This window comes from Rhincodon typus, chromosome 21 (assembly GCF_021869965.1).
Source record: "Rhincodon typus isolate 14 chromosome 21, sRhiTyp1.1, whole genome shotgun sequence".
Taxonomy (NCBI): Eukaryota; Metazoa; Chordata; class Chondrichthyes; order Orectolobiformes; family Rhincodontidae; genus Rhincodon; species Rhincodon typus.
The window spans coordinates 33011782-33025872 of record NC_063352.1 but is presented as its reverse complement, the minus strand read 5'-3'; the positions used below and the strand labels follow the sequence as shown (position 1 = coordinate 33025872).

Below are 14091 nucleotides of genomic sequence, written 5' to 3'. Positions count from 1 at the left end.
TATGTGCTTAATGTGGGGAAGTTTGTTTATTCATCTACTCCATGGTGTCCAAACATAGGGGTCCCACCTCTAAGCCAGGAGGCCAAGGTTCAAGTCCCACCTTCTTTAGAGGCGTGTAAATAACATCACTGAACAGGGTGATTAAAATACCCGTAGATCTACATATTCAACTAAACCCTTTAGATAAAGATTTGGACCAGGCCTTTTTTTTTAAAGCAATTCCTTGTCCACAGTCATCAACATCAAATGTAGTTCGGCTCCTGCACACCATTCTGAAATGAACATTTACCACAATCAGCCAACAATTTTGCAAACAGGAACTTGTTTTGCAATTTCTTGCTTCAAACAAAACTTGGAAATGCATCCCATCAGGTACTCAGCTGAGGACTAGAACTGACTGTTATTTGCTCTTCAAATTTACATTCCATTGTCTCAAAATTGTGTTTGTATCTTAAGAATATTCTTTTCTCAGGCATTTAACAAAGCTAGATCAGGCTGTTTCAGTAAAGCCGTCCTTTTTTTTTTAAGTATATCCTTTAACCAAGACTTTTCTGCAGACTCAAAATTGACTAAGAGAAACTCATTTTACAACTAAAAATACCTCTTGGCAGGCAATCATATTCATTAACAAATGATTGCCGACAATTTCTTCTCAATGAAAACTTCAAAGTTTTAACTCCAAAATGAAATTGAGCAAAGTCATCAGTAACTAAGTCAATCTACAACTTCAGAAATGTATTTGTGAAATGAGAAAAGCGTCCCGACTGCAAATGAAAATTAATTAGCCACTAGTCTGACCTCAACTATACCACCTGTGCTTCTAAATAAATTTAGAAAGTTACAGAAGGAGTTTAATGCATTTAGTTTGTCCCGTTTTGTTCTTCAACAATATTCTGGCCACAGATTTGCACACTTCCTCTAAACTCCACAAGCCATGAGACCTCAATAGCAGTGGTTTAACTGTAACTGGACAGAAATATCTGCTTCCTCAAAAACACAAGGTTAAATTTTGAATTATTTACCAACTGTAGCCACATATCTTTAATGGACTAATCACTCACATGAAGTTCAGTTATACAAAGATTTTAAAAATTGTTTGATACTAGAAATTGCTAAATTGCTCAACAATTTTTAAAAGACAAACATATGTCAAACAGTTGGCTTTAACCCTTCATCAGAACTGAAAAATTAGCATTCCTGTAGGGGTGGAGTAAACAAAGCAAGTTCAGAGAGAATTAATGCATTCAATAACCCTGCAACCACCTTAGAAGACAGAACATTATTGGTGAAAGAATGAAAAGTCAATAAGACGATAAAAGAATACACAAAATGCCATGATGTTGGAATAGAACAGGAAAAGCTCACACAAGGAAAATGCCAAGTAGTAACGGAAAAAACAGACCTAACACTGATTTGGCAACTTGGTTTCATTTCCCCATGTTAACAATCATTCTCAAGCAGGCACAAGTTCTGTTGTTAGTTCTCTAAAATTTCATCAGATTTTTCTGCAACTTAAGGTTTTAGTCTGTAAATGTCAGATGTCAATTTATAAGTAATCAAAATGACACACACTTTACAATGCATCCAAGCCCTTCGGAGAGCTGCAGTAATATTCTACTAAGTTAGAGTATTAGCCTTCCTACACAAAATTGCCTAGTTAGGGCAACTGGTGGCAATTCAAACAACTTGAGAAATGGAGATATAAGGATTGCAGATGCTGGAAGTCAGAATCGATAAAATGTGGAGCTGGAGATGCACAGCAGGTCAGACAGGATCGGAGGAGCAGGAAAGTTGACACTTCGGGTCTGGACTCTTCATCAGCCCTGATGAAGGGTCCAGACCCCAAACGTCAACTTTCCGCTCCTCTGATGCTGTCTGACCTGCTGTGCTTCTCCAGCTCCACATTTTAATCGAACTTAAGAAATGGTCTAGGTTTCTACCTGCACCCCCTCTCCGGCCCTTAAAAGTTGCATGATCATTTCTGATCTGACAGTGATATTTAATTCTGCTTGTCAATAACAATTGGTCATCATGGGATATAAACTGATTAAAAGTAAAAGACTATAGAGATAAATTGGCTATGAAAGTATCTACAAATAGGTGTTAAGACAAAAAAAAAGAGATTTTTCAAGAATAATACAGCAAAACATCTTGGGAACATCTGGCACAATATATAGAACTGTGATTATCTACTTTTTTTTAAACTAAACAGGAATCATCTGTTTTTATAATCTGGTCCTAGGAACCAAGAGAACTGACAGTATGGAAAGAGAATAGGTTGATTGAAGAGAGGAAACAATATTCTAAGCTGCTAATATAAAATACTCAGGCCACTAAAACATCATAATTACCATTCAAAGATGGTTCTCTGGACCGTGGTAATCAAATAACATTTATAAGAACTCCAGTACTGTCAGAACATGTTTAACAGATTTAGAGTACAATTGTTATACGAGCTGATTACCACTTGCCCAAAGTCACAAGACTCCAATTATTAGAATTAGTTACCTGGGATACCGCTAATTGATCCAAGTTGAGCTAACTCACCAGACAGAATTTACAGCTCAGAAATATTTGTTCCAGAAAAGGACCTATGGTGATGTTCATGCTCCACGCACATTTCATTTCATTGCACCTCATCAATATAATGACCCAGGGTTTGCAGTCAATGGTGAAGCAAGAGAATTCTCTGATGACCCAGCAAACATGAAAAAGTTCTAGCTGACAGAATCCAGATATCTGTGGCAAGAACATTACCTCTCCCGATGTACAAATGATTGCAGTGTTCTTAAGTGGAGACTTCCAGCATCAAGCTTTATATGTAGCCAATCCATTTAAAGATTACTCAGTGAACATCATTAACAACCAAAAAATTACAATTAAGTTTTGAAAAAAATCTAAATCGTGAAGTAAGAAATTTAACAATATTCCACTATTTCCTTCAGGGCCAGGTCAGTTGCTTAGTGATAGTTATTACCCAGACCACCAAAGAACCTGTTAACCTTCAACAGGTCTTTATATGGTACTAATGCGAAAACAACACAGCAAGGAAAATGTGTAAGTCTTTAAAACATCTCTGGAATCTTGTAGAATATTTGAACAGGACATAACCTACATCAGTTCTAAAAGAATCAATTGTAAATTTTCTCGAATCATAAGAAACACTGGTCCACTTGACCTGGCTACCTTTGATTGAGATGCAGTACCAGACGTAAAATACAAAAGCTGTGTAGCAAGCTGACAGACATGAAAGCTGAGGCAGATGATCAGGCCACACATGCAGGTGACATCTTGGAGGCGTAGAGAGAGGGTTCAAAAGGTCTAAAACCTGGAAATTTGCAAGAATAATTGCAGGCACAAAATAACTGAGGGTTTTTCAAGACTGACCAAATAATAACCATAATATTGTTGCTTGGTCTATTGAAAAAAGGAACTCGGGAAAGCTACACCATTAGAACTGTTGTGATCCGTAAGAGTGAGAGTTTCTAGAAGTGTGATCTATTCATGACAACCATAGCTGCTAAACTTGTAGTTGTCGTATAGGGCTCCCAAACTATTCAGCATGAAGAATGGAACAATTGTGGAACAATTAATGGTAGGGCTTTGGGTAGTGTTGTAGAACAGAGGGACCTAGGGGTGCAGGTCTATAATTCTTTAAAGTTTGCATCACATATAGACAGGATGTTTGAAAGGGCATTTGCTACATTGCCTTCATTGCTCAGTCCTTTGGGTATAAAAGTTGGGATGTTATGTGGAGGTTGTACCGGACATTGGTGAGGCCTCTTCTGGAATACTGTGTACAGTTCTGGTTGCCCAGTTATAGGAAGGAAATTATCAAGCTGGAGAGGGTTCAGAAAAGAGTTACCAGGATGTTGCTGGTTATGGAAGGTTTGAGATATAAAGAAAGGTTGGATGGGCTGGGACTTCTTTCACTGGAGCGTAGAATGTTGAGATGTTACCTGATAAAAGTTTATAAAATAAATGAAAGATAGAATTGATGGTAGTTGTCTTTTCCCTAAAACGGGGAATTTCAAAACTAGGGTGCACATTTTTACGGTGAGAGGAGAGAGATTCATAAAAGGCATGAGGCAATTTTTTTTTTTTAAAAACACTGAAGCTGGCTCACATGTGGAATGAATCTCCTGAACAAGTGGTGGATGTGGGTACAATTACAATGTTTAAAGGACATTTGGATGAATACATGAATAAGAAAGGTTTGGAGGGATAGGGGCTAGGAGCAGGCGGGTGGGACGAATTGATTTTAGGATTATGCTTGGCATGGACTGGTTGGACCGAAGGGTCTATGACTCTACGACTCTATAGCTATGTAGATATATAATGTCACATGGCTGCAAGGAGTATCGTTAATACTGGTTAGTTAAGAAGAATCTTCATTATGATACCTATTTGAAGTGAAATTTGCCTTTTCATCTGATGTATCATTTGCCTGTTAATTCATGTTTATTCTGCATTGGTACATACTGGAATAAAAATTACATGAAGTAATTTTTTTTGGACACTTCTTCATTTGAAGATTATTTGGTCAATCTGTTCTCTTGTTTACAATTTACCTCAATAGCATAACACCATGGACAGAAACAGAGTTGACATTTCATGTCAAGGTCCTTCTGATGAAAGGTCATCAATCCAAAACATCAACTCAGTTTCTCTTCACAGATGCTGCCTGCTGTGCTGAGTATTTCAAGCTTTTTCTATCTTTATCAATTATTTATGGGGTTTCTAACAGTGATGAGGGAAAAACAGAGAAGTTCACACTTTATGAAGGGATTTTGCTAATGGGTTCTGATGGGGCAGGTAAGGAGGGGTTCAACCTTTGTAAGAGCAGTGAGTGGCTGATTTTAACTTGGAAGATTCCATGTTGGACTTCACTTGTGCTAAATACACAGGTCATGATCTGAGTCAGAGTGGTAATAGGAATAAACATTTACAGGCTAGTCAAAAAGTCCAAATTATGTTGTTAACTGAAACTAGATTCCTCCTACGAACACCAGAGCTATTTGGCAATATCCATGGTACCATGTTCAGTATTTACATTCTTTCTTCCCACAGTAGCAGGGTTGATTCTCCACGTTCAGATCATAACTGGCTCTTCATGTGAATTGAAGCTCATTTTTTTCTTCCTTCATTGGCCAATGAACGACTTGCATTTTTATGTGAAGTTCACATATTTTTATCCAAGAAATACTTCAATATCCACAAAAGGGAAAGCGCATGTCTTTTTTACCTTTGATTTTTTCCCTACAAGGAGAAGCTGACTAAGACAAAAGGGCCACCAGTCTGCGGGGCTGAGAAAATGGCAGCCGCAAGGGGGAGGTGGGGTGACCAGCGCACAGTGCACATGCCCAAACCAGGCCATCAGTTGATGAGAGGCCCGAAACTCGGCCAACTCTTACAACACACCCTCCTCCTCTCTTATATTTTTGGTCTTATTGAGTATTTCTCTTGTTCTTTATTTATTATTTCAGTATTTTTCTTTAACAATCAGTTTATGCTTCTTCACCCATGCGAAACAACCCAGTTTCTCTCCTTTTTGATCATTTGCCCCAACTTCCATTTATTTTTGTGGGAGGTCTGTGTTTTTTTTAAACCCCTATGTTTTCATCATCATACCATCCAGACAATTTTTTCTTTTTAAAAATATTTCAAAGACTAGGTTATATTTTTAAAATGAGAGGAGAGAGATGTTTTTAAAAAAAAAGTCCCTAGTGTCTTTTTTACATAGAGGATGGTTCGTGTGTGGAATGAACTTCCTCAGCAAGCGATGGATTTGGTACAATTACAACATATAAAAGACATTTGGATGGATACATGAATAAGAAAGGTTTGGAGGGATATGGGCCAGGAGCAGGCAGGTAGGACTAGTTTAGTTTGGGATTGTTTGGCATGGACTGATGGATTTGTTTCTGTGCTGTTGGACTCTATATTCTACTGAAGTAATAGAATCAGAGAACACTATTCTCACATTGAACTTAACGCCTACATTTTTTAAAAATCATTTTTACTGGTTGGATATTAAGCATCATCTACATTGTGCTTGAAGTATTAACGTTCCTATTTACTTTAATGCAGTTATGTGCAATCTTAAAAACTGATCTATTCATACCAAATTACGTATGTTCCAATTTTAAATTACAAAATAAATACTGCAGAGATCTCACTCCATAGTGATTCTCTCTCACTCGGGCTCTCTTACTGTAAAGTAGCAGAGCCATATACACTTGACCCCAATGGTACCCAAAATCCAGGTTGAAAAATGCAAATCAAGCTCAATAAACAAGATTAGCAGAACTAAGTCAAGAACAAGTAAATTTCAGTTGATCTGCCTTTACATCTCAATGTTTGCTTTCCTATACTTTCCAATACAGCTCAACACAAATCTCAAAAGCAGTACCTCATCTGTTCACTAACACAATGTCACCCTTTGCTTTTAGTACGAAGTTTACTAACCCTAAGTCTTAACTAACCTTCTATTTTCCTTAGAATGAGGCATTTGCAATATTGTGAGAATCAGCAATTGGGAAAAGGGAAGGTAGCTTCATAATCAAGTTAGCAAATCCATCAGAATACACAAAGACTTGTGGGTGCTTAGCAATAACTCACATTTTCTTCCTTTATTAGCATATGATTGGACTTGTATTTTTGTGTAAAATGCAGTTGTTTTTAAATTGAAGATTTTATCTGCTCTTCTCAGTTTATCATGTTTTTATTACATGTGAATCTGATATCTTTGCATCAACCTCCACCATCATGACTATTCCTTTGTTAATCTGACAATCATGTAATATATTAATTACTTTTCATCATAGTATTGTTTGTTTTCTTGCTCATTAACCTCTAATTCATCGGCCTATTGTGGGGTACATATCAAGTATCACAAACTGTATTTTGTTTTTTGGGGTCTAAACTAGCCTTGAAGCTGTATTTTCATTCCAGAAGCCTCCTATCTACTATAATATGCAATAGGTTACCAAGAAAAGTCTGACTCAAAACCTTGACACAAGAATAAACATGAGCTACCCCAACCCTTATTTCAGATTTCTCTATATCATATTGCATCCTTTTGTTACTGTCAGACCTCCTCTCTCCAAATGAGGAAGAACAAACAGAACGGGCAGTCAGCAAGAGCTCAATGTCCAAACTTGCAAGTCTCTCCAGGAATGCCATTTGGTTCTAGTCAATGTCCACATTAAGTGGCACAGCATGCAACTCCACAACAGCCCAATTCGTCCACACTGACCAGGTTTCCTAAACTGAACTATTGGCCCATATCCCTCTAAATCTTTCCTATCCACGTACTAATCCAAATGTCTTTTAAATGTTGTAATTATACTTGCCTCTACCACTTCTTCTGGCAGTTGTTCCACATACATACCACTCTCCATGAGAAAAAGTTGACCCTTGCGTCCCTTTTAAATTTTTCCCCTCTCACCTTAAATCTAGATTTGGACTCCCCTACCCTGGTGAAAAGGCCTTAGCCATTCACTTTTTCTATGTCCCTCATGATTTTATAAACCCCTTTTAGGTCGACCCTCAGCCACCTCCAGGAAAAAAAAAAATTCCCATCCTACCCAGCTTCTCCTTATAACTCAAACCTTCTGCTCTCAGTAACATCCTTGTAAATTTTTCTGCACCATTTTCAGTTTAATAACATCCTTCCTATCGCAGGGTGACCAGAATGGTACACAGTACTCCAAATGTGACCTCATTAATGACTCATATAGCTGTAACATGATGTCCCAACTCCTGTACTCAATGCTCTGACCAACGAAGACAAGCATGCCAAAAGCCTTCTTCACCATCCTATCTACCTGTGATGCCACTTTCAAGGAACTATGTACCTGCATCTCTTGGTCTCTGTTCAACAACACTCCCAGGGCTCTATCATTAACTGTGTATGTCCTGCTCTGGTTTGTCTTAGCAAAATGCAACACCTCACATTTATCTGCATTAAACTCCAAATGCTATTCCTCAGCCCACTGGCCCAGTTGATCAAGATCACATTTTACTCTTGGATAACCCTGTTCACTATCCACTATGCCACCAATTAATGCAAACGCTTTCTTCAGTGAAAGGAAAGCGTTTCATCTGTACTGTTCTGAACCAGTCTTGCAGCCAGACACCACCCAAAGCTGCCTGCAACTAGACATCATGATGTACAGCTCTTCATTCTTTTATCTTGCAACAAATTCAACTCTTCCAAATACTCTGGGAATTTGAATACACAAATATAAAAATGCTTTGCTCATAGACAGAGGAAACAATGGTCACTAGTAGTGGTATTATTAATAGACTATTAATCCAGACAGGCAGGGACCCAGCTTCAAATCAAATGGTGGAATTTGAATTTAATAAAGAATCTGGAAGGGTTCTAATGATGACCATGAAACCATTGCCGATTGTCAGGAAAGCTCATCTGGTTCACTGACGTCCTTTTGGGAAGGAAATCTGCTATCCTTACCTGGTCTGGCCTACATGTGACTACAGACCCACAGCAATGCAGTTGAATCTCAAGTGCCCTCTGGACAATTAGGGATGTACAATAAATACATGCCTGGCCAGTGACATTCATACCCCAGAAATAAATAAAAATGAAAGTTTGTGCTGATCAAGTACTGCATGAAAATATTCTGAATTGAGCCTTCCGACATCATAACATCTACAACATCCATATAATGACTTGTGACATGACAGTACAAAACAATCAAAATTATCCAGGTGATTTCAAAGTTGGAATCTGATCAGAAATAGCATTTTTCAAACTACTCAAATAACACTCACAGTTACCATATCATGAAATTGGATCTAAATTCAAAGATTGCCAAGATTAACAAAGAATAGCAGAATCCAGAGATTAGATTACAATTTTGCATAGAATGGAGTGATGACAGCACCTGATTGACCTTTCAAATTACAGGTCATCATTTATAAAACTTAACATATCAGAAGAGCAAAATACCTTTTTTTTAAATAAAAAAGCGAACTTCCCAGCTTTAAATATCATCCAAATCTTTGAAAAAAAGATTCGATTAATCCAGTAGCACCAATTTCAAAGTATCATCATTTCAAATCTATCACCGAAATTGACTTCTTGTTTATTATCAAACGCCTGTTTAAACACAAACTGATCGACCCCAATGAGGGAAAACAATGGTAAGGAATCTCCAAATCTTTCCTTACTTGTTTTTACTACTAATTCCAAAACAAGCGAGCCCTGAAGCAGCACAGAGGGTTCCATAAACATCAGCCGCTGGGAGATGACAGGCGCCGTGTGTTAGCTACAAACATTCACCGGCTGGAAGCGGCCAGGAGCCAACCACCTGGCGGGGACTTACCTGTCGGGCCAGTCCCGGGCTCTGAGAAGCGCTGGGGGAACCGTTCAATAACGGAGTATTCTCTCCGGGCCGAGCCTCATCATCTTTACTGGACCAGGAAACTTTGTTGGCCACATTCGCCATCTTACCAGTCCCGTGTTGTTGCCAAGAGACCAGTCCCGTGACCTCACTACGGCGAGTCCGCGGGATTAGTGCACTCCGCCCGTTGCATTTCACTTTTCAACTCAAAACAGTTCCATGTCATTTCCCCCCAAACCCTTACCCTCATTCATTCGGGTGCTATACCATTGCGCAGACTGGATGAGATTAAAAACATAAACTGCTGGAAGATAGTTTTTTTTTCTTTTCTTTACAATTTCAACGAATTTAATAAGTCCTTTGATATTTTAGGTGTTGACACATAATCCAGAACACAGAAAGACTTTGAAACTGTTTCTCAGAGAAGGCAAAATTAAGGGAATACAATGAAGCATTAACTGGAAACAAATCAGAAAAATGCTGAAGAGTAGAAGGGGCAGCTAATGCATCAACAACTATTGTTACTGGCCTATTTTCTTTTGTACATAAGCATTTTAATTTATTTCTCACCTAATTTCAACCTGGGACATCTTCCTCTCTGAAGTATGGGCTGAATTTTATATTTTTTTGGCTAAATGTTACTTTCATCAGGTTTCACAGAGGGTCTCTCCCTGTGAGGTCTCTAAATGCCAGAGGAAGTGGTGGATGTGGGTACGATTACAATGTTTAAAAGACAATTGGATAAGTACATGAATAGGTAAGGTTTGAAGGGATGTGGGCCAAGTGCAGGCATGTGGGACTAGTTTGGTTTAGGAATAGGTTTGGCATGCACTGGTTGGACCAAAGGGGCTGTTTCCGTGCTATATGACTCTACAACTTTATGACCTCCCTGCCTGTAAGGTGCCCCTCTTGCCTAATCCTAGTCCTATTCTAGCATTCACCATTTCATGGAGAACCACCATACACTGAATATGTGCCAAAAGACAGACATTCCTGTTGTCCATGCCATCTTTAAATGCCTGCTGTGGACCCAAACACTGGCATTCTGAAGTTGCCCTGCTTGTTGAAAGACAGCCTTTCTGAAATGCTCAAGAAGGTCAATAGCGTTCTATGCTCCATCAGGGTAAATGCTTCACTCTTCTGTCTGTTACTTCACAGGCCTTTGCATGACCTACTCACTTGCCTGGGACACCTCCGCCTTTTGACCACCTGCACCTGCACTAACAGCTGTGCCATCTTCTTTCATCTCATTCAATTCCACCTCCCCACTTCTCTCATTCCAGGAGAATACAGACCCTTACAGGGTGGAAAGGGCCAGAATGAGTGGACGAATGCCAACATCAGGTTCCTCACCTCCTATGAGGAGAAAATCCTGTCCCTCACAAGAGAAAACCGGGATCGGCTCCTGCAGGAATGGTAAAATACTCATGTCTTGCCAGTCAAGTAAGTATCTTTCTTCATTTCATTGCAACACACACATTAACCCCACTGTGTGTATTATTCATTGTACGCCACTTCTAACCATTGATCCCTCCCTGAGTCTCACAGGTACCAGTGCAATGTCCACAGCCCCCATGGAGAAACGTGCTGCTCTGCCAGAAGGCACCTCCTCAACCTCTGAGGAGGAGAGCTCAGAGGAAGCATTGGTGAGGCTCAGATTCTGACACCTCATCGGCAACATCACAATTCGAACATTTGAAAGCACAATCTGGTGAGAACTTGTGACATCTGTGCAGCTGCCTGAGGAAGACATGCCCCTAACTGCTGTCATTTGAAGGACTGCCAGAGACCAGGCAACTGTTTAGCCCCAGGCAGGAGAGGACCCTGTGGTGTGCACAATCAGGTACTTGGTTTAAATGCATTGGGGGTGGGGGATGGAGGAGGGCATAGGAGCAGCAGACAGGCATGTGTAAGGCAATGCCTCATAGCCCAGAGGCTGCAGGAGTGCAGCTATGCAATGAGGACCCAGCTGTATTAAGCATGTGATCGTCTGGCTGCCATAGCAACCTGGGTCCTGCACTCTTAGTTTATGCTGAAAATGTGCTCTCACCTGCACTCCATTGCCCTAGCCAAAGGTCCTCAGGAATGAAGACATGGCATCAGTGCAACAGGTAACCTCGTGCTCACTCCGGGTGGCCCTTCCTCACAAAGGCACAGGGGGTGGGGTGCCAGGAGACACCCAGCTGAAGGAGAAAACACACATGGGCTGGTTAGACGTCTCGCCTCAGGATGTTCCAGAGGCATCCCTGCACCTCCAACATGCTTGCCCCCCTCCAAGCCTTAGAAGTTCAAGCCGAGAAGGGTTCACTAGCCTCTGGCAAGAAGATCCTCACCAGGTGTGGACAATTCTGACACAAATGCCTCTGAGGTCACCTCACCTGACCAAACCCCCAAAGCCAACGTGCTCCACTGCTGAACAGGATCTCTCCACCTCAATAGCGAAACCCGGGGCAACACTGAGATGTAGTGGGAATGAGAGAAAATGAAACCTCTTGAGGGCACTTTGGTGTCACAGGTGACATTGCACTGCAGAAGAGGTATCACATTTAGATGAGGAGACACCGGAAAAATGCTATTGTTTGTGCGCCACTGTTTGTTTGAGTCTCTGTGTGGATTCAAATGTAATTCTGCTCCCATGATGCCTACAGGATGTACTATGAATCAGTTTCTATGTTGAGAGCCTATTGTAGCATATGGAAGCAAGATGAACAAGGTGTTTATAGGGCAATGGGTCCTATTGCCAACATTGCCCATTTGGTCAAACATCTCTATTCCTTCCCTGGTCTCTGTGTGAAAAAGTGTTTCTGTCAAATGAAGTGATCAGCAATGTCTAGGGCAGAGGGTTATAGAGCACACAGGGAGCCAATGCCAGCAATTAGGGACCTCACAGGTCTGAGTCCATGTGTAATGTTCTTGCCCTATAAAGGGTCTCACATAAGTGGGTCTTGCAGCTTCCTTCCTCATGGAGATGCTGTTAGCTTCTTCTACCATGACAAAAACCACTCTATGCCATGAAAGTAGCAGCTCTCCAGCAGCAATAATTCCTGCAGGTGTAGTTGCTCCCCAGGATGTCCCGGAAGAACTCCACAGTCAGCTCATCCATCAGTGGGGCCTTTCCCCTCAAGAGACGAATGAGGGCACCTACCAGCTCCTCTAAAGCGATGGGAGCATCAAGCATGCTGGCATCCCCTGGACTGACCTGCAGTAGATTTTCCCTCAGAACTGTGCGAGTATCCTTGCTGGATTGATCCAGTGAGAACAGAGCTGTGTAATAGGCTGTGGTCCAGGCCCAGATGCACAAGTAGCTGCTGACGGACCGTGCCTTTTTTCCAGCAAGAAGAAGGAGGGAGGGCTGCAGTCCAGGTCCTCGGGGAACTGGATCCATTATCTCACGTACTCACTTCCCAACTGCTACATCCACCATAGGCTGACTGAGATGTAACTCCAGGTCAAGCGTCTCTTCGATCCTGGATTTCTGCTTCTTTGTTGACTTCCTCGCGTACTCCTGACAGAAGACCCGAATATGATTCTTTTCCACATCCCACCACAGCCTCAGGAAGGAGAAGCCCCCTGCTTCTTTCTGCATCCGGCCCGGAACCAACAGAATGAATCCCAGAACTAAGGTGAGGATGAGGTGGAGCTCAGTGGAGGGGGATGGGGGGCACTAGGGAATCTATCAGGCCGCTGGAGGTTGACTCCGTGTCATTCCCAGCACCCACCACCAAGTCCTCACCCTCATCTGGGCTATCGTCCTCGGCCCACTTCCCCTGCCCCACTTTGAGTGTGGTGGAGGGATCTGTCCCACCTGCTAGCTCTCTTCCCCACAGTCACAACACCCAGGATCACTGGCAGGGGGGTCACTTGGTGGATTCCACTGGGCGGGTACTGGGTCACCAAGTGGCAGACACTCGGGTCACCAGGCCCTTCGATGGAAAAAGACCAAGGTGCCTGGTAAAAATGTCTGGGAAGGAGTGAGGAAATCAACCAGTTTGGTCCCATTATCTAAGGAAAGATGTTGGAAGCAGTCCAGGGAATTTTCACTCAGTTGATCCTGGGTAAGAGGGATGGTCTTATGAGCCACAATTGAGTAAGATGGGTCTCCACTCATTGGAGTTAAGAAGAACGAGAGCCAACCTTATTGAAACATTAAAGATTCTTAGGCAACTTGACTTGACTGGCCTACTTCTGCTCCTACATCTTATGGTTTTAGTTGCACCTCACAAGTGCTGAGCAATGACCATCTATAACAACAGAGAATCTAACCATTTCCTATTGACATTCAATGGAGTTTCCATCACAGAATTTCCCCATTGTCAATATCACAACGGGTTACCATTAATCAGAACCTGAACTGGACTGGCCATATAATTTCTGTTCCTACAAGAGCTGGTCAGGGATTAAATACCGTGCAGCAACTCCTGACTCCCCAAAACCTGTCCATTATCTCCAAGACACAGGTCAAGTGTATGATGTAATACTCTCCAGTTGCCTAGGTGTGTGCCACTCTTACAATACGCAAAATATTTTATACCATCCAGGACAAACCAGCCCACTTGACTGGCACCCTATCCACCACTTTCAATCTTCCTGCTCCTCTGATGCTGCCTGACCTGCTGTGTTCCTCCAGCTCCACAGTGTGTTATCTCTGGAAATCTATACCAGCAGTTGTAACCCAATGCAGAATTCATGAGCCTTTCTGATTACAATCATACCTGTGAAA

At 41.4% G+C, this 14091-nt stretch overlaps 1 protein-coding gene across 1 annotated transcript in view; it reads right to left on the bottom strand.

Moving 5' to 3' along the window:
* The window catches only part of clcn7 (chloride channel 7), a 68304-nt gene extending 58760 nt beyond the window's left edge, over positions 1-9544 (bottom strand). The window contains exon 1 of the mRNA XM_048609381.1: positions 9354-9544. Coding sequence (XP_048465338.1) covers positions 9354-9476 — 123 coding nt within the window. The 5' untranslated portion in view covers positions 9477-9544. The remainder of the gene's footprint in view (positions 1-9353) is intronic.
* Positions 9545-14091: the final 4547 nt, after the last annotated feature.